At 37.5% G+C, this 20,073-nt stretch overlaps 2 protein-coding genes across 4 annotated transcripts in view; both read right to left on the minus strand.

Annotated features, from left to right (window-relative positions):
- Positions 1 to 1,736: 1,736 nt before the first annotated feature.
- On the minus strand, positions 1,737 to 14,260 carry cdca7a (cell division cycle associated 7a). 3 transcript variants are annotated; one of them, XR_012384935.1, is made up of 10 exons: positions 14,164 to 14,244; positions 11,512 to 11,649; positions 10,738 to 10,866; positions 10,160 to 10,381; positions 8,627 to 8,704; positions 7,760 to 7,954; positions 7,270 to 7,407; positions 5,487 to 5,636; positions 4,199 to 4,492; positions 1,737 to 3,516 (listed from the first exon to the last, which is right to left on the minus strand). XR_012384935.1 is itself a non-coding variant. In NM_001017574.2 (10 exons), exons 1-10 carry the CDS (start codon positions 14,173 to 14,175, stop codon positions 2,074 to 2,076), a joined length of 1,227 nt encoding a protein of 408 aa, NP_001017574.2. In that variant the 5' UTR covers positions 14,176 to 14,260; the 3' UTR covers positions 1,737 to 2,073. The 3 variants fall into 3 exon arrangements, 2 of the variants coding, with proteins under 2 accessions (NP_001017574.2, XP_005167472.1); NM_001017574.2 differs by having other exon boundaries at positions 1,737 to 2,104; positions 4,356 to 4,492; positions 7,270 to 7,404; positions 14,164 to 14,260; XM_005167415.5 differs by having other exon boundaries at positions 1,737 to 2,104; positions 4,356 to 4,492.
- Positions 14,261 to 18,031: 3,771 nt separating this feature from the next.
- Positions 18,032 to 20,073, minus strand: part of map3k20a (mitogen-activated protein kinase kinase kinase 20a) — a 49,359-nt gene continuing 47,317 nt past the window's right edge. Inside the window, exon 20 of the mRNA NM_001327940.1 lies at positions 18,032 to 19,596. Within this exon, the coding sequence (NP_001314869.1) occupies positions 18,926 to 19,596 (671 nt within the window). The 3' untranslated portion in view covers positions 18,032 to 18,925. The remainder of the gene's footprint in view (positions 19,597 to 20,073) is intronic.

Below are 20,073 nucleotides of genomic sequence, written 5' to 3' on the forward strand. Positions count from 1 at the left end.
ATGAGGGACAGGAGGAGACTGCAGTATATCACAGCGCTGGGCTCTCCTCTGCAGGGTTTCGGATGGGATGGGGGGGGTCGTGGTAATAACCCAACATCCCCCTCTTCGTGCCCTCTTAACCCACTGGGGCACAGAGGGGCAAGAGCTGAGGGCATGTTCAAATAACCGCAATATTCCTTTCTGATTGAATCTCCGCCGAAATAGATGTCGAGGCGGACTCGCGCTGCTGTAATGTGTGAAGATCTGGACGAGGGTGTCCTGGTGTCAGATGCAAGAGGGGGTTCACTATTAATATGGTAAATACAGGAACTCGACCAATCCTTTTTTTATTCTTTAATCTTTGCCATGATGACAGTTAATAATATTTGACTAGATATTTTTCAAGATACAGGTATTCAGCTTAAAGAGACATTTAAAGGCTTAACTTGGTTAAAGTTAGGGTAATTAGGCAAGTCATTGTATAACAGTGGTTTCTTCTGTAGACAATCCAAAAGTAATATTGCTTAAGGGGGCTAATATTGACCTTTAAATGTTTTTTATAAAAGTAAGAACTGCTTTAATTTAATTTGTAAGAACTTAAATAAAACAAAAAAAAGACTTTCTCCAGAAGAAAAAATATTATAGGAAATACTGTGAAAATTTCATTTGCTCTGTTAAACATCATTTAAAAAATAAATAAAAACAGGAGGGTGAATAATTTTGACTTTAACTGTGTATAAATAGAAGATTTAGACCAAAAAAATGGTCATAAAGGTTACCCTTTTGGATATTGAGATAGTTGCACATCAACCAAAATTGTTCTTTTAGTGCAGGGGTGGCCAACCCTGTTCCTGGAGAGCCACCTTTCTGCAGATTTTAGTTGCAACCCATATCAAACACACCTGCCTATAATTATCACATGGTGTTCAGGTCCTAATTAATTGATTCAGGTGTGTTTGATATGGGTAGCAACTGAAATCTGCAGGTAGGTGGCTCTCCAGGAACAGGGTTGGTCACCCCTGTATTAGTGTCAAAAACATTCATTGGGACTTTGATCTCTGCTCTGTCGACTTTTGATGTTGAAACTAACTCTGCCGTTTAGGAAAGTGACTTGACATGGAGTCGTTTGAAATCACATACACTAAGCGGCCACTTTATTAGGTACACCTGTCCAACTGCTTTCTAACACAAATTTCTAATCAGCCAATCACATGGCAGCAACTCAACATTTAGGCTTGTAGACATGGTCAAGACGATCTGCTGCAGTTCAAAGAGAGCATCAGAATGGGGAAGAAAGTGGATTTAAGTGACTTTGAACGTGGGTGGCATGGTTGTTGGTGTCAGACGAGCTGCTCCGAGTATTTCAGGAACTGCTGATCTATTGGGACTCACGCACAACCATCTCTAGGGTTTACAGAGAATTGACTGAAGAGAAAAACCAGTGATTTCCCATCACTGGGGAGCGTTTCCTTTTTGGACACCAACAACAGGCACCATGTCATAATCACACCCCTACAAGAGCAAGCTCCTGATTGGTTAACGCAGCACAAATGTCCGCTCAGGAGTAACGTCTATTGATTTTCTACAGTCTTTGATATTAATGAAAAACAATCCCCTACTCAATATTCGGTATTAAGTTGGTAGTACATCAACATACTGAAATAATCTCAGCAACTTCCGGTTCACATAGACGTTTCTGATTGCATTTTTCCTTTCTAGATGCACATCATTCAGTGACCCACACAAGACGACGGAAGTTAAAAAGTCACGATTTTATTCCATTTCTACAGCAGTAAAAACACGCCGTCATAACAGCGTCTGCAAACCCACTGAGCAATAAGAACGCGGTAAAAACACATTAAAAACAAGTATTGCAGCAAAGATCAACCAATACAGTACAGAGATAAACGCTCCAATTTTGCAAGGGAAGAAAAAAAATTACACATTTAAAACAATGTCAATTAAAGGAACATGTAGACAAACTTAACAGTCTACACAAACTGAACCTGCAGCAGGTCTATGAAGCTCTGGAGATCATGTAGCACTTGAGAATGACGTCAGTTATGGATGGAGTCCACAGATGGATAAATGGCTTTATTCACTTTCCTCCAGCTCCTTCTTTAGACTGCGGAGAGAGAAACAAGTTCATCATTACACTCAAACTTACTGTCTACACATTCACAATGACTGAAACAAGTTAGCAACAATTTAAGGAATTATTAGACAGCTGCCTGGAACACTTGATTCTGATTGGTCAGAACATTCCAAGGTGTTCTTCCCAGACAACAACCGTTAAACAACACAGACTCATCCGGGAACTTGGAATCATCTTGACAGTCAGTAGCCCCTTTCACACATACAGACCTTTCCGGCAAACTGCCGGCAATTTTCCAGAAAGAGAAGTTGCAACATGACCGGTAATTTGCATGTCTAGTATGCGATGACATGAGACATCTACTCCAGCCAATCAGAACATTTAGACACATTCACATGTGTGCGGTTTATGAAAATAAAAGCCTTTGAATATTTAGATAACCTTTCTATGATCCTTCTGAATGCCAACTGTTAAAAATGATCAATAAAATGCTTATGATAAACCGCTGTTTGTTTACCTTCAAGCTCTGCCTCAGTTGCTTGACGTGTGTGCACGCGGAGCAGCTGGTGAGCGCCAGCAAACACACACATTATGTACTATCAACAAAAGCCCGAACCCTTCTGTGTTTACAAAATGTAAGCGCAGACGATTAGAGCTCATTTCTGGTTATATTGCAATGGATGTGTGAATAGTTTTTTCCCGGACAAATTCCAGAACATCCTCACCAATATGAACAGCGCTTTTTCTAATCTACCGGTAAAGTCATTACAGTAATTTTCCGGATATTTACCGGAATCACTGTGTGAAAGGGGCTAGTGAATACGTTCACATCCATATTCATGTTGTCATGCCACTTTGTTGCCATCTTGTGGCGGAATAATGCACAGGTTAATGTATACTCCATTCAGCCATTTCAGTTTGTCAGCATTGCCTTAAAATAATTAGTAAACATGTATGGCTCAGATCAATGTTTTGAGTCTTATTTTTGTTTTGTGCCAAGTAGCTGTGTAATAAGCAGAATAAATAAAATATAAAGGCTGTTTTGAAGAACAAATGACCTTCAGTCTTATACAACAGATAAAAGAAAATAGCAGATTTTAATTTAACAGATTTTAAAAATGAAGGTCAAGTGAAGATTTGCAAAAAGAAAAAAAATCCAACTAGGTTTATGCACTTCAATTAAGCAAATCTATTTTTAAATGCTTTTACATTTTTAAAATATATATATATAAAAGGGCCAAATTTGTATTTATAGAACAAACATGTCCTTTTTCATGCAATTTTAAACTTTTCTAACTTTACGTGAACACCTCCAAGATTTAAGGCAGATTGCGATTAACCATTTTAGGAAGGTTTGTTCTTAGTTTTGCACTAAAAGTATCTTCTAATGTTTCACTGCTTAGAAGTATCAAAATAGACTAATAAATCACTGTTTCAAGAATCTGAGGGTGCTTTCACACCTACACTTTTGTTTCGGAACGTATCTCGTTTGCCCAGTTAGCGCGGTTCGTTTGGCATATGTGAACAGGGCAATCGCGCTCTGTTCCGCGCCAAAGTAATCGCTCCGAGATCGCTTGAGTGAGGTGGTCTCGGCTCGATTGAAACGAACCCTGGAGTGGTTCAATTGCAGTGAGAAAGCGATCCGATCCGAGGGCAGTTATATCACAGTGTTTTATGAATATGTAATAGGCTTACGGCTATATGAAGAGAGAATTATGAGTATGGCGGGAAGTTTCGCGAGTCTCCGGATGCCCACAAACGAGTGATGATCTCCCGGTAATCTCGCGTCTCCCTCCCGGTCCTCAAATAGGCATCGCCGCGCACCCATCTCACCCCTCCCCACCGCGTCTCTCCTCAGACACGTCACGCGCACCCTGTCAATCACCACCAAACCACCACCTCTCCTGACAGCTGAGCGGGACGCTGCAAAGTAAACCCTGACACTCTGACCAATGTGAGGAGAGTGACTTGTTTTGTTGTCACACACGTGACTTGTTTTAGCTCTTTTGGTCCGATTAGAAACTTTGCCGTGTGAAAGCGAACCGCTCCAAGAGCAAAGAGCAACAATGTAACAATTGTAATCTGTTTCGGAACAACTGAATCGATTCACAGGTGTGAAAGCACTCTTATATTGAAGGCTGACTCCCATTATATTTAGGATTTTCTCCAAAAACGGCCTGAAAGGAAAGACTTTTAGTCTTAGGATGTTTTGTGAATGTTTCTCTCAAAGATAAACATTTATGGTTTGCATCACTACATTTTTGTGTGTTTGTGCAGTTACCTTTTGAGATAAGAGTGGACATTGTCATATCCATGATACTTGGCCAGGTAGACGAGCACACCTGTAGCACAGCGGCCCTCTCTGGCACGACAGAAACTACAGTTACAGATGCCTCGACATGGCGGACACAGCCACTCCTACAAGAAGAAAAACATAACACACGATTTAAAGATGTGCTGTGATCAATTTGAGACATAGGCTGATGAAATCAGAGCTTGTGGTGGTAAAGGATGCCTAAAAACCAGTTTTCCACTTTAAGTCAAGCATTAAATTCCCTGACTGAAGGCGAAGAAAACCCCCCCACAGAATTTAAGACATCTAAAACACACACACACACACACACAAAAAAATATTTTTAAAATAAAAAATACAGAAGTATTTGCGGTTTGTACGGCTGTGAAAGGACAGTTTTTGAAGGTCTTAAACATTTAGTATTCAGTCAACATGTGATGGCCAGTAAAAAAATGATGGCCAAAAATAGTCTAAACTTAAAAATACAAAATATATAAAATTACAAATAATAATATTAAAAATGTAACAAATAAATATTAAAAATAAATACATTTAAACAAAACCCACCATCATCATGATAAATATAAAAAATTTAACAAAAAAAAAAAAAGTGATAATAATTAAAAGTAACAATTAAACAGAATAATAATAATAAATATAAAATTAATTAATATAAATGTAAAAATATTTAAACAAAATCATAAATATAAAAAATAAAACAACAACAACAACAACAACAACAACCACCATCATCTATATATAAAAAAAATTAACAATTAATTTAAACAAAATAATAATAATAATAATAATAATAATAAAAACTGTAGAAAAATAAAAAATAAAATATTAAATTAAAAAAAAACATTTAAACAAAACCCAGCATCATAAATAAAAATAGATTGAAAAATTTAAACAGTCAATTAAATATAAAATTATAATAATAATTTATAAAAAAATATTTAAAAAATAAATTTAAACATAATAATAATAATAATAATAATAATAAATAAAATCAACAATTTAAAATGAATTAAAAATTAAACAAATCCTAACTTCTGGAATTATGCTTCGACAACTCGATACTGCAGTAATTCCATGACCCATGGAAAATCCACTCACCGGGTTGAGGAGGGCGTCACGGACTTCTTCTCCATAACGGTTCCTCAGACAAGGCCCACAGAATTGACCGCGGACGCCCACACACTCCGAGTTGCGGCAGTTGGTCTTGGTGTCAGTGGTTTTCTGGCGGCACTGATGGCAGGTGGAGCCCTGATGGAGAACAAAAACAGTTCAAGAAGAGTCTCCAACTAGACAAGCTAAAAAAATGGTTGACAGTCAAATCAAACGTCACATTTCTTGACTTTAACTCACTTAAGTTCAATTTATATGACCCACACTGGGGAAAGATATTCAAATAAAGAAACGTTTGCACAATTAGGGTTGTAACTGTATGAATTTTTTACGGTATGATAATCGTCTAAAACAATACCACGGTTTGACGGTTTCACGGTATACGGGATGTTACAAATGTTACAAAATAATAGAACAGTGAAGCAAATTTGACTTTTTCCAAATAATATATTTTCAGTTACTATAAACAACACCACTTACAATGAACAAAAAAAAAAAAAAAAAAAGAAATAATGTGTCAAAGTCCAAATAAACATGGTGCAAATCCTCAGTAAAAAATAGATATAAATATTTACTATACTATAAATAGTTACATAACGAAACTAGATTCAATATGGAACATCCTTAGGTTTTATGTGCCAGCATGGATATGGTTGTTTGTGGATTTGGATATGGTTGTCTGCAATGCAGACAAACAGCTGCACCTTCATTTGCGTCTTTTGAAAACAGCAAGAGCAGCAGTTCGTCTTTGCTGTGTCACTGTTTTGTCATGTTTCTGTGCTGCTGTGCATGCAAAAGTACTTAGTATGAGAATTATTTCATGCAAAACTTTTTTTTTTGCGTTTTATTTAGCCGCGCAGAAATGTATGCCTATCTCTCATTCCGTGTTGTTCAAAGAGCTCATTGTTGGTCCACAAACAAAAGCGAAACCTATGCTTATTGGTTGTGATATTGCGAGTTTGAACCAATCTGGGCATGGAGGAGGGACAATGCATCAATGTATCATGTCTGGTTTGTCCGGAGACACAGTGACGAGCGTTTCTTTGTCAAATCAGCGTTGTCAAATTTTGATGAAGTAACCGCACTTATTCCGGAGCCTCTGAAAGTCCGATACGTGATATGATACGTTATGTGATACAGCACTGGAAAGCTGAGATTCTCTTCTTTATGCCAATCTTTGAATTGTATGAATCGGATCAGCGGATCAAAAGTTATTAAACATTTAAGAGCAATACTTATTTTTAGCCGCGGGCGGCTGTCTCGGTCTTTAAGGGTTAAAACCGTTGATATGCAATTGTTCATGGTATGATAATCGTGCACGTTCAAATCGTGGTAAACCGTCATACCGGTATATTGTTACAACCCTATGCACAATATCGAAATGATTTTAGCTCAATTATCATTTTGCATGACTTTAATTGCCACTACAAGAAGACTTAATTTACCTCACATTCTGTTTTCAAGTTGACTTTCTTACTGTTTGGGTGACTGAAATGCTTTTCCATATTGGGACAGTGGAATAGTAGTTTTACACACTTTACATTTAGCTTTTAGGTCATCAACCTTAAGTTCTCAGTCTCTGAAATGGTAATTTTGGGAACTAAGATCTTAAGGTTGACATTATCATGGTATGTTAGTTAACAGGTTGCTGCATTTGACTGAAGATACTGCCAGATCGGCACAAAATGACTAAAACAGAGAGAGAGAAAAAAAAAAAGCCTAAACAGTTGATGACACTGAAAGCCCCAGATGATGTGCATTTGAGACTCACGGTGGCCCGGTTGTAGGTCTTCTCTCTGACGTTGATGCAGATGTTTTCCAGTTCAGCCTCAGTGATGTCCTCCACAGGCCTGACCACATGAGGAATGGTCAGAGAGCTGTTATAACTGCGCCGGCGTGGCTCCTTCTGCTGGCACACACAAAGACCATCAATACTGATGCATCATGACAAACATGCAAGTCATTTAAGGATAGTGATAACTGTGATCACAGTGAAAGTAAAAAAAATAAATAAATAATAAAAAAATAATAATTGAATTAAATTTAAAATTAAATACTTTTAAATTAATATGGAGCAAAAAAATTCAATAAAATAAAAAAGGTTAAAAAAAATTATAATAAAAACTACAAAATACAGAAAATATCTACATTTAAAAACTAAAAAAAAAATACAAATACATTTTATTAATAATAACAACAACAAAATTAATAAATAAATCCAAAAAAAAAAAAAAAAAAAGTTGAGGAAAAAAATGAGTCACCTCTTCCTCGTCGTCATCCTCATAACCTCTGCTTCTGCGCACCAGGCTGTATTTGTCCTCCTCTTCGTCTTCTGGAGGTGGCGATGGAGGTCCGTCCACCAGAGAGCGAGAGCGTGTGTGAGGCCGAGACGTGCGCTCAGGGTTCCTCCTGCGGGCGGCAATGGGCTCCAGAGAGCGACGGGGGACACGACGAACCTGTACAGGAAAAAAAAAAACACCACAATTAAATAAACAGCATCAACTTAAGTGTTAGTTATCGGCTCCAATTATCACCTCATTTTTGTTTGTTTGTTTATTTGACAAATCAGCAACTTATCGCAAGATCAATAAAACATGTTAAGAACAACTTCATATTTTAATGAGATGACAAACTTAATTTTTACAAATCATATATTAAACATTAAATGACTTTTCAATTCAATATTTGATAACTTATTCCTCCTGCTTAAAACACACCTTTTCAAAACATCCAAAGGATTTCCACTATAAAAACATTGGCTGTTTCCGAAATCACCAACTACTCAGTTGGTACTGCATTTAAATGTACTACTCAACTATTAGAAAAGTACATTCTATACAGTATGAATGAGTATGAAAGAAACTCGGACATACTACATCCGCCATTTTGTCTTCATCACGTTAGTTGCGTCGCTTCATGAATTATCTTGCAGTGCTTCATGGGGTAGTGTAATGTCCATCAAATGCGCACTTCAGAATCTCAGAGGTAGTAGGAAGCCATTCGGGTACTTTTCACATACTACTTGGCTCACATACTGATTTTAGCATACTATAATAGTATGTGATTTCAGACGCAGCTAGTCTTATCTCCACACATTAACCACTATTATTAGTATTGTAAAATCTTACCACATTGCCTGGTGTCAGAGCAGCTCTCCCAGGAAACAGTCCAGGAACTTTATCCAGCTCCGCCATTAGTTTAGCAAGCTAGATGATGGAGATCACAGTTTCAACACAATCCCACACTTAAGAGCATAAACATTAAACATTTCTCTCTTCTGCTAAACACAAAACAAGATTTTCTGAAGAACGCTGACATTGGAAGACATTAGAAACCAATGGCTGTTTTTTCTTTAATCGTTTGTGCTCAACAGAAGAAAGGAAGTCACATAAGTTTAGAACAATTGTGAACTACCCCTTTGTTTAAATGTATGTATGTATGTATGTGTATGTATATACATATTTATATATATATATATATGTATGCATATGTATGTATGTATATATGTATATATATATATATATATATATATATATATATATATATATATATATATATATATATATATATATATATATATATATTTTTTTTTTTTAATCGAAATCGATCTGAATTTATGCTCAATTTCGATTATCGAATCAAAAAATAGAATCGTCGATGCTGCCACGCCCCCATGTCACGTCAGCTTGGCTTGCCAAGCGGGAAAAAACAGGCTTGTTGAAGAGCTTGTTAAACTGCAGAAGCAGGAGACCCATCGACAGAACTTAAACCCTCTCCTCTTTCAATGAAGTCGCCGGTGTGGAAGCATTTTGGATTTCCAGTGAGTTATGTTGACAACGTTCGTGTTGTCGACAAAAAAACCCCACAGTTTTGCAAGCTCTGCTATGTACGTATTACGTACGGTTCATCCGATAGACAACACCGGCATCGTGATCTTACGCCCGCCCCCGTTGCAAATCCGCTCGTGAAAAGTACACACTCAGGCCCTGTTTACACTGTCTTTGTTTTTAAATGGCATTTTAGAACGACAACGATTTGACATCCACAGTGGCGTGTAGCATTTCTGAGCAGCGCTCCTTCCTCTCTACCTCTGAAAACGCCCATCACGTGACCACACACACACACACAACCATGCACTCGAGACAGCAGGTCCAGGCAGTCAGAGGACTGCTTCAATCTTTCACTCACTTGTACTTAGTCATTTTAGTGAACACCTCAGATACTGTTGGCTGGTTCCTGTTGGTTGTGCGTCTTTTTTACCGACGCCATTATAACGACACAGATCACTGCCTATTCACGAGTCCCGCAGAAAAAGTGATTGACAGGTGGTAATTATGTGTGTATCTTGCCTTTATTCATTTACTGTATGATTTGTTTATGGGTAAAACAAAGACCATGCAGGTCAGGTAGTTTAAACGGTAGACTACAAATAATTAATTGGTCATTAATTAATTAATTATTCATAATCGAAAATCGAATCGTGCCTTTAGAATCGAAAATGTAATCAAATCGAGGATTTGGAGGATCGTGACACCCTTAATATATAGACACAAAAATAAAATAAATGTAAATAAAATTCAGTTGATTCTCAAAAATGATGCATTTTAATGTTTACAGCTAGGTATTCAGAGTACATATGCACACATAATACTAACACTCACCATGGCTTTGTTCTCTTTAATGTTGAGCGCTCTCTTCAGCATGAAGTTTTCTCCCTCTGAGTCAGACTCGGGGTCTTTCGTCTCGGCTTTAGGTTTAGGCTCAGGCTTCACTGGTTTGGATGGACTGCTGCGTTTAGTCGGGAACTTCATGGCGACTCGGAGAGTGAAGGATTTGCGGGTTTTCCTGGGCGGTGAACAGGCCTCGGCATCAGAGTCCATTTTCTGAAAGGCAAAAAATTATTATTATTATTAAAGTCCACATGAACTGGAAGTGGTCTCCTGACACTTGAATATTAAATGAGAAAACAGTGGGCGTGGCTTGGTTTTTTCAAATGCGAGATGATTGGATGTAGTTAAGTAGGCATTTCATTTAGAAAGATGGGGAAAGTTATTACGACCGGTCAGACGACTCCTCACAATTTCAGTTTATTATCAAAACTGACAGCTGGAAGGGCGTGGTTAGATATGTTAGCCACACCCAAAACCTCATAGTTCATTTCATTTGTACTTTTACTAAAATCTGTCTATTTTAAAGAGATCATAAAGACACTTAAGGAGCATTTACTGTAGATACAAACCATTTCTGTCAGCTCGTCGTTGAGTTCGCTCTCGAACCCGCTGCAGGCATCCTCCTCTTCAGTTACAGGGAGAACATTAAACACTTTCTCCATCTGAGTGGAGCTTCTCGTCTGCCTCTGTGGCCTCTTCTGTAGAAAAGAAAAGATCAGGGTTGATGACGAGCAGCCAGAAAATAAATATCTTGGGGAAATTAAGGTTCAGAATCAATAATTACACAATTACACAAGCTGCACTCGATTTTGATTGGTACATAGTAACATTTGAAGGTATGTTAGTCCCAGGTAACAACCACTAAATAACACGGGCTCATACGGTATGATTTACTCAGCTGGTTTCATTTCGGTCAGCTTTGCCTATGATTTTTTTTTTTTAGCACCATCTTGTGACTGAATAACGTGCAGGTTAGTGTATACTTCATTGAAAGTTTTTGTTTCTGTCAGCTTTGCGTTTCTGACTGTTTGGTGCCATCTTCTTTCTGAATAATAATGAGTAGGTTAGTGTATACTCCATCAGCCGTTTTGGTTTCTATCAGTTTATGCAAAGCTATTACAGCCCAGAACAATATCCTGTGCCTAATGTTGTTGTTTTGGTCCAAGTAGCCATGCAATAAGCAGGATAAATTACATACAGGATGGTTGTTTTCGTGGAATAAAGCTCTTCAGTCTTATACAATAGTGCTCTGCTTTATGTTGGGCTGCATATATACCTGTCCGACTTTATTTTGTGATAAGAGAATTTTACATATGACAAAAAAATAAATTAAAAATTCATACCGAGTTGCCGAATCCATCAGAGCCAAAGCTGTCGCAACTGTCATCTGAAGAGGATGAGGAGGTTTCCATAGGCAAAACTGTTGAGCTCCTGTAGCTCCGCAGGTTCATCCTGGTGGACGGAGGGGATGCCTGCTGCTTCTGCAGGACAAAACATTATCAGTGCCATCCTTAACTGAAATACATCACCACCCAAAGAGAACAGAAACGGTAATATAAAGCCAAATTTCAGCCAATTTAAACAATGCAAAGCATAATTAGACAAAATACAAAATACAGATTTAAGCCTAATTAAGTGATGCCAAAGTCTAGTATTACTGATACTGCAATAATCTTTTTTGAGGGTCAGAATTCAGTCAATTGTTCTCAGGTCATGTTTTACAAAATGGAACCATAATTAGAAACCAAACATTTTAGTTGGGGGAAACTTTATTAAACAATAATTTTACATGATCTTTAAACAAAACATTAGTTAATAACAATAACAAAAAAAAAACAAAACTTTGCAATATATACTTAGCCTTTACCCTGTACAAAATTTGTTAATAAACTCATGTACAACCAGTGTTGTGGAAAGTTACTTTTAAAAAGTAGTTTGCATTAAAAATTGAGTTACTCGCCCAAAAAACAACAACTAGTTGCGTTACTTTGTAACTCATTACTTTCCATAAAAAGTGACTTTTGCGGTACTTGTTATAACCTGACTGAAGTAACAAGAACTTTTGTTTTTAAAATATAGGAGCGCTGCAATTATCAATGCACAATACATTACACCTACATTTAACCTTTAAAAATATAGATTATTAAAAGGTTTAAAGCAATGCGTTTGCTACTTTTGTACTATTTGTCTGAAGTAAAATCTCCTTTTCTTCAATGCGTTTGTAGACTGTGATTCATCGGGACTACTATAATATTAATGAAGCAATTTATCTTTTAAAAGCTAATAATTAAACAAAAAAAGTAACTCGTTACATTTTCAAGTTACTCAATATTACTTATTTTTTTAGAGTGCGTTAATTTATTCGTTACTCAGAAAAGCAAAATTACGTAAATTGCTTCATTCGTTACCTTCAACACTAACTTTCCTGTAACTCCCAAAGAATTTTCTCTGGTTTTCTCTGCAATTAACTCCAATATTGTTTCCTTATTTAGAGCTGTAACTTGGATTAATTTGCCCATATTCAGTCTAGTTGGTACAATGTGCGGTAAAATTAGTTTCTTAGTCTAAAAATAACAAATCTATTCATTTCTCTTTTGGAAAGCTCTATTACCTATTGGAATAATTTTGTAAGAATTCCTAAATGGGTAAGTATTCGGTCATTAACTCACAAATTTTTGGTTATAAATAAGATAAAAGAAATATCTTTTCAACTAATTAATAAATTCTACCTGTTTAAACAATACCTCAGTAAATTTAAAAGGTATATGGATGTAAATTGCTTTGTTCTTTGCATTTGGAAACTGTACCCCACATCTTTTGGCATCGTAGTCATGTTAAAAAGCTTTGGTATGAGGCTTGTTTTTAATTAAACAAAAAGGTACTCTTTAATTTTAATTTGCATTCTGAAAAAGTAACTTTTGGATATTTTGTGATAATTTGAATAGCAAAGTTTTTGTAATTAACCCATTTATATAGTTAATTAAGTTTCAAATTCATAAGTGTAAATTTTCCAAAAAAAAAAAAAAAAAATTATATATATATATATTTATTTATTTATTTACCAGGAACTGAAAAATCACTTTTGTACTATTCAGAATATTGCTAATAGAAAGCCATTAAAACTGCCCATTTGTGCTCTAGTTTAAACATTTTTGATTAATGTAATGGTCCTGCTTGTTTATAATTGTACGAATTTTAGTTAAATACTTATACTGCTGGTTTTTGTGATTGTTTTATTTTTATTTATTTTTTGTGCTGTTGTTATTATTTACTTTCCATCACCCTATATAATATTAAAATATTTTGTTTACAATATTGTCATGTATCTGTTGTTTAAAGAGTAATAATTTTTTTTTAAAAACACTACTGTACAACAATCCACAAATAAGTGTGATAAAATTCGGGTTTACAATTAATCACAAAATGGGTAAAATGCTGTGACTTGACCAAAGGCACGGTGGTTAAACAAACAAAAAAAAATTAATAAAAATAATCAACGATTAAACAGTTGGTGTATTAAAATCTATATGATACCTGATATCTAAACAATTTCAATAACACCTAAATAAATAGTTATGTATTAGATTTTCGACCCGTTTGGAGGTAAATGAATTTCTTCACTGTTTATTTGACACAAAAATCTCAAAGTATAAGTTTTATTTATCTAAATAGTAGAAACATGCTTTAAACCGTTAATTTCCCCAAGTTAACGAACTTTTGATAAGTTTGAGGGCGTACCCTGCCCCCTCCAAACAAAGCCTCACAAGTTTACTACAACAAACAAACAAACATTCTCCCAAAAATACATCTTAAAGAAATACCTCAACATTTCTGAATGGACATTTAACTTTTCAGCGTAATGGTGGACTTTAATTACAATTTAAACGCCGCAAAACCGTTCATTCAAACACTCATTCAAAAACAATCCAAGATTACGTTAATAGACGAGAACAGTTAAAATAAGGTCATAAAAAATGGCGTACGCCTTACTGTACCTTTGAACGCATTGTTGCAGATGGTTGTTGTTACTGAGAGTGTTTGAGTTTACACTAAGCCCGAGTCCTCCGTGAATGTGCGAGTGTTCCAATCCTGTGCAGCAGAGTTTACTCTGGAAGTTGGCGGGTAATTCTTGAAGGGGCGTGACTGCCTTCCGCGCCACACGACAGTCCTGGAAGCTGATTAAAACTAATAAAGTAACTTCATCTTATAGGTTGAAGATACAAGAGCTGTGTTCTTCTTTTAATTACGAACTTAACACACACATGTTTAAAGTTTAACACTAGAAGCCTGGGGGTATTCGAATAAAGATGAATAAAATGTTTCTGTTTGAAATCACATTGAGCTTACAGGATCGTCTGCCGTGGCGCCAAAGGTCAGAGCTCATTTGCAAGGGCTTGCCACAAACCGCGCGAAATGCAGACTAGATGAAACAAGCAAGGCATTCCTTCAGGGTTTACATTTTATTAATATATTATAAACTGACAAACTTTAAATTTCCACCATCATAATAATAATAAATACATGTTTAATATCATATAAATGAAGTATTTCTTTCTAATAAAATATAACAATAACCAAATGTGTCTTGCAGACATACAGTATAAACAGTCCTCAATTTTCATTGAAGCAATCAGCATAATTCCAATAAGAAACACCTCAAAAAGAAACATTGAAATCATAAAAGAAAAGAAAAATTCAAGTTCAATCCTGGAAAGGGAATAACTTCACCAAAAATGTCCTTTTTTTTTAGAACAGGCATAATAATGAAGACTTTTTAGTCAGTATATCTATTTGACGATGAATGTTTGCCCTTTACCAGTGTCAGTTTATAAGATGCATATATTTAATTTGAATGTACTTACAGTACACTGATAAACTCCTAGTTACAGCTAGGAATAGTGCTTTGGTCAAAAACAATTCTCTTTAGTCTAACCCTCCATCAACCCTTACTTTAAGAACAAAACACAACAGTCGGATTCTGGAAGCAAACAAAGACTTCATTCATTTTCTCCATAGGGAAAGTGATATTTTAGTAACTGATAGACCCTAAAACAGTGTTTCTCAACTGGTGGGAACATTTTCAGTGGGTCGCGGAGTGTGTGGTCAAAAACAAACAACAAAAGTAAAAATTTGTACTTGTTTTACTTATACCGGACTTTTATTTTGTAATGCGTGTGCGACAACCCTACCGTTTGACATGTGAAATTTCATTTAATTGTTGCAACAAATTTGCCGAATCGCAAGTACGACCCCGAATATGTAAAGTATGAATATATATATTGACAACAAAAAAGACTTAAAGCCTCAGTGTGATATGTAGTGAGGTGCTCTCATAAGAGAGCATGAAACCTTCTAAATTAAAACAACATTTAAAAACCAGAAAACATGTTTTATTAACAGTTTATTATTAACAGTATTTGTCGTGTTTACTTTGTAATATTTCTATAATTTGATCCATTTTGTTAAAAGACAGCAATAAAATATTGTTTATTTGTAAGTCTTGGTAAATTTCTTATGATGTATGGGTCACCACTTGTTTATGTTAACAAATAAATACAAATTAATTATAATTCCTAAAATTGTATTATAGTTTCTATAAATTTGGGTCGGGGCTTGATGACCATGTAAAAATGTGAGTCCCATGGCTAAACCAGTTGAGAACCCCTGCCCTAAAAGACACACCGTTGTTGTGAATGTTATAATTTTACAATACCTAATAATATTAAAATAACTAAAAATATGTTGTCAAGTATGATTGGCTCATCCCCCAATGAGGGGGTAGGTTTAGGGGTGGGGTTTGGGAGCACACATCATTTTAAAATTTCTATGCTAATTTTCAAACAATATGTACAGTATAATAAGTTACGTTTCAATGCAACCCCATGGCAATTCGTAACTTATTCACATATGTTGCATTTAAAGGTGCTGTTTTTAAGTTTTTGACTCTTCTAAAGCATAAAAATACCATAATATGTTTGCAGATATTTAAGAAACATGCTAAGTGGACATTCTTGTTTATCTGAACGCTGAAGTCAGATATTCTGCTCTGAAAATGTGAGTTACGTGCCAGAAAGTCTGTCTTTGTTTTGGTCATTTAACCCGTCCAATGCCAGTTTAGCCAATTACATTTCTACACCCCAGGTTGCCTGGAAAACAGTGTATTTCATTCATTCAATCATGAAGGCTCCCAAAGTATGCGTCTGTCACCGAAATGCGACCCCTGGTGGACAGTAGCAGCCTCCAAAATGAGACACAGATTCAGAGTTCCACATGAGGTGGTTACTAATTAGCAAATACTATAAATATTATGAATGTAAACATTAGGTGAGCAGGTTATATTGTAACCACATGTCCTAACAACATGCTACGTGACGAGATTTGCAGTGATAAGCAATTTGGCTATTTGCACCAGACGAAACAGGAAAGAAATTTAAATACAGCCATTCAGAAGCACAGGTCTACAACACCTACACCAACCCTAAACCCAACCCACTCGTGTTGTAAGTCCCTCCCAATTGGGAGGGATTATACCGCAAGTAAGTTGGGCGACCTCCAAGTGGGAGGGACTTACACCACTAGTGGGCTGGGTTTAGATGGTGTAGGTAGAATAGACATTAATAAAACCCATCAGGTTACTGTGAGGTTGGTTTTAGGGTTGGGGTAGGTGTAGACGTTAATAAAACACATCAGGATACTGTGAGGTTGGGTTTAGGTGGTGTAGGTAGAATAGACATTAATAAAACACATCAGGTTACTGTGAGGTTGGGTTTAGGTTTGGGGTAAGTGTAGGCTAGTGCTGCGTGGATAGTGGTTATATCCGCGGGCTCTGCAGATAATCTGCGGGTCGGGTGGGTCGGGTTATAAAAAATAGATTATGATTAGTTGCGGGTTGGTTGCGGGTAAATGTAGCGGGGACATGGCAGTGGACCAGCGAAAAAGCAGAGAGTGGGCTTTGCTGAATGGGAAGATGAGACGTCCAAAATAATGGATGAAGTGGAAGAGTAGTCTACTGATCAAAGTTTCAGTTAGAGGAGTCATCAGAGGAAAATCTGCCATCGTTCTAGGTTAGAAACAAGATCGCTTATTTCCACGACTGCAGCGCCTTGCGAGGAAAATCTTGTACATTCCTACAACAAGCGGTGCAAGCGAACGCTCATTCAGTGCAGCTGGCCGCGTTATAGAGGCGAGGCGGAATCATCCGAATCCAGGCACAATAGATGCTGTTCTGTTTTTACACAGTGCGAAGAAAAAGGCTAAGGGTGCTTTCACACCTGTGAATCGATTCAGTTGTTCCGAAACAGAGATTAAAATTGTTACATTGTTGCTCTTTGCTCTTGGAGCGGTTCGCTTTCACACTGCAAAGTTTCTAATCGGACTAAAAGAGCTAAAACAAGTCACGTGTGAGTAAACTCTCCTTACATTGGTCAGAGTGTCAGGGTTTATTTTGCAGCGTCCCGCTCAGCTGTCAGGAGAGGTGGTGGTTTGGTGGTGATTGACAGGGTGCGCGTGACATGTCTGAGGAGAGACACGGTGGGGAGGGGTGAGAAGGGTGCGCGACGATGCCTATTTGAGGACTAGGAGAGTAACGCGAGATTACCGGGAGATCATCACTCGTTTGCGGGCATCCGGAGACTCGCGAAACTTCCCGCCCTACTCATAATTCTCTCTTCATGTAGCCGTAAGCATATTACATATCCATAAAACACTGTGATATAACCGCGCTCGGATCGGATCGCTTTCTCACTGCAATCAAACCGCTCCAGGGTTCGTTTCAATCGAGCCGAGACCACCTCACTCAAGCGATCTCGGAGCGATTACTTTGGCGCGGAACAGAGTGCGATTGCCCTGTTCACATATGCCAATCGAACCGCGCTAACTGGGCAAACGAGATACGTTCCGAAACAAAAGTGTAGGTGTGAAAGCACCCTAAGTAAACACTACATAGCTGCCGTTTAGGCTGAAGTGGCATCCTTTTTGTTATCTTGTTCCTGTATCTGTAAAAGCTAAAATGTCTTATTTTTACTTTCTCTATTCAAAAATGAAGAAAATGTTGTCAAAAAACAAACTTCTGTTTTTATAAATAAATACTTAAAAAACGTTTAAGCTTAACATATTATTTCCTATCAGAGATGCGCAGATTATAGCTCACCCAATCTGCTGTTAATATCCACGGTGACCCATCATCATGCCTTAAACAAAGAATTAAATTATTCAAGTGATGATCGGGTGCGGGTCGGGTGCGGATACATATATCAGATAAAACAATATGTGCGGGCGGGTGGATGATTTGTATGAAGCCGCGAATTCAGGTGTCATTTCAGCTGATCCGCGCATCTCTAGTGTAGACATTAATGAAACACATCAGGTTACTCTGAGGTTGGGTTTAGGGTAGGGGTAGGTGTAGATGTTAAAAGGCAGCAGGTAACTGTGAGGTTGGGTTTAGGGTCGGGGTAGGTGCAGACATTCATAAAGTACAATATTGGACTCTGTGTCATGTACGAGACAATAAATAAATGCAAACTCCAGGATTGTACAGCCTACTTGGAGCTCAAGTCCCACCCGCTTGGAGCTGGCTTCAACCTCTGTTTATACCCTCTCACTTGGAGGATGCAGCCAGCGATACCTACTTGGTTTGGTTTGGTTCAAGGCTTAATTACGAGACAGTAGTAAAAAATCCCTATGGGAAAATGAATGGGAAAAACACTTCCAGAACCACTGCTGCAGAAATAAAGGCAAGTTCTAAAGCACAAAAGACATTCAGTTACGCCCCCGTCCACCGCCTCTCCCACCTCTACGCGACCGACCTCTGACCGGCCTCACTTCCTGATATTTACACTCCTGTTTGTTTGTCTTTTTCCTCTCTACTTTAATCCAGTCCCCATCCCCTGGTTCCTCAGACGCCACTTTCTGCTTCGGCCCTTCAGCGGCCATTGACATCCCCGGTATGGGCCTTTGGTAGTGCGGTGGCGTTGCGTATGAGTGTGCGTTTCGTGGTCGTCCAGCATGTTGGAAGCCTCTAGATCCTCTCTGCGGCAGAAACCTCCTGGGTTCTCCATCTCCTCTACTGCTCATCTTCAGTGTGTGGTGATCGTAGTAGGGTTTTTTGTTGTAGTTGTGTTTGGCTCCAGCGCTCGGGGGCCGCTCGCGTTCGGATGCGCTCTCGGAGGTGGTGCTGGACGGACTGCTGCCTTTGGAGCCCAGGTGCATGTTGGAGAGTTTGACGGAGAGAGTTGGAGAGGAGCTGCGGGAGTCGGTCCAGGGACTGAGAGGACTGCGGTTTGGAGATCTTCTTACAGCTGCCGCATATGAAGACTGGTTGCTGATGACGGACAGGAACTGAGGGAGGCTCATTTTGCTGGGGGACTCCTGGGCCGCCTGCTCTTTCATCTGCTTCATTCTCAGACTGTAAATCCATTTGGGATCCACACCTGATTGATAGACACAGAGTGGCAAGATGTAAGTCAAGTCAGCTTTGATTGTATACACTGTAAAAAGCGGACAGTTGGCTTTACTTTGAAAAAGAGAGTAAACACTATGCCTTAAGACAGGGTTCCCAAACTTTCACGAACAGCAGATTTAAGGACTATTTATTAAAGCACCATTCCTTTTTAATCAAGCACCTTTGTAATTCATACCCTAGCATGTGTAGTTTCATGAAAGTCCGCAACAAAATGCATGCTACTTCTTTATTTATTACTGTCCTTAGTAAAATATTTGACATAAGATGTTTACCTATAGTCTACAACACAATAAATATATCTGAAATTATTAAAATAACAGGGAAATCAATGGAATATACAGTTGAAGTCAGAATTAATAGCCCCTTTAAGCTATTTGTTTTCAATAGTCTATAGAACAAATTATTGTTATACAATAACTTGCCTAATTACCCTAACCTGCCTAGT

The sequence above is a fragment of the Danio rerio genome, chromosome 9, assembly GCF_049306965.1.
Source record: "Danio rerio strain Tuebingen ecotype United States chromosome 9, GRCz12tu, whole genome shotgun sequence".
In the NCBI taxonomy this organism is placed as follows: Eukaryota; Metazoa; Chordata; class Actinopteri; order Cypriniformes; family Danionidae; genus Danio; species Danio rerio.

Excerpts from the sequence above, each read along its gene's own strand:
- cdca7a (XM_005167415.5), bottom strand. Across the intron at positions 10,382-10,737 it reads ACGACGAGCTGACAGAAATG|AAAATGGACTCTGATGCCGA; the intron begins GTTTGTATCTAC and ends TTTGCCTTTCAG. Across the intron at positions 2,105-4,355 it reads GTCCACTCTTATCTCAAAAG|TCTAAAGAAGGAGCTGGAGG; the intron begins GTAACTGCACAA and ends CTCTCTCCGCAG.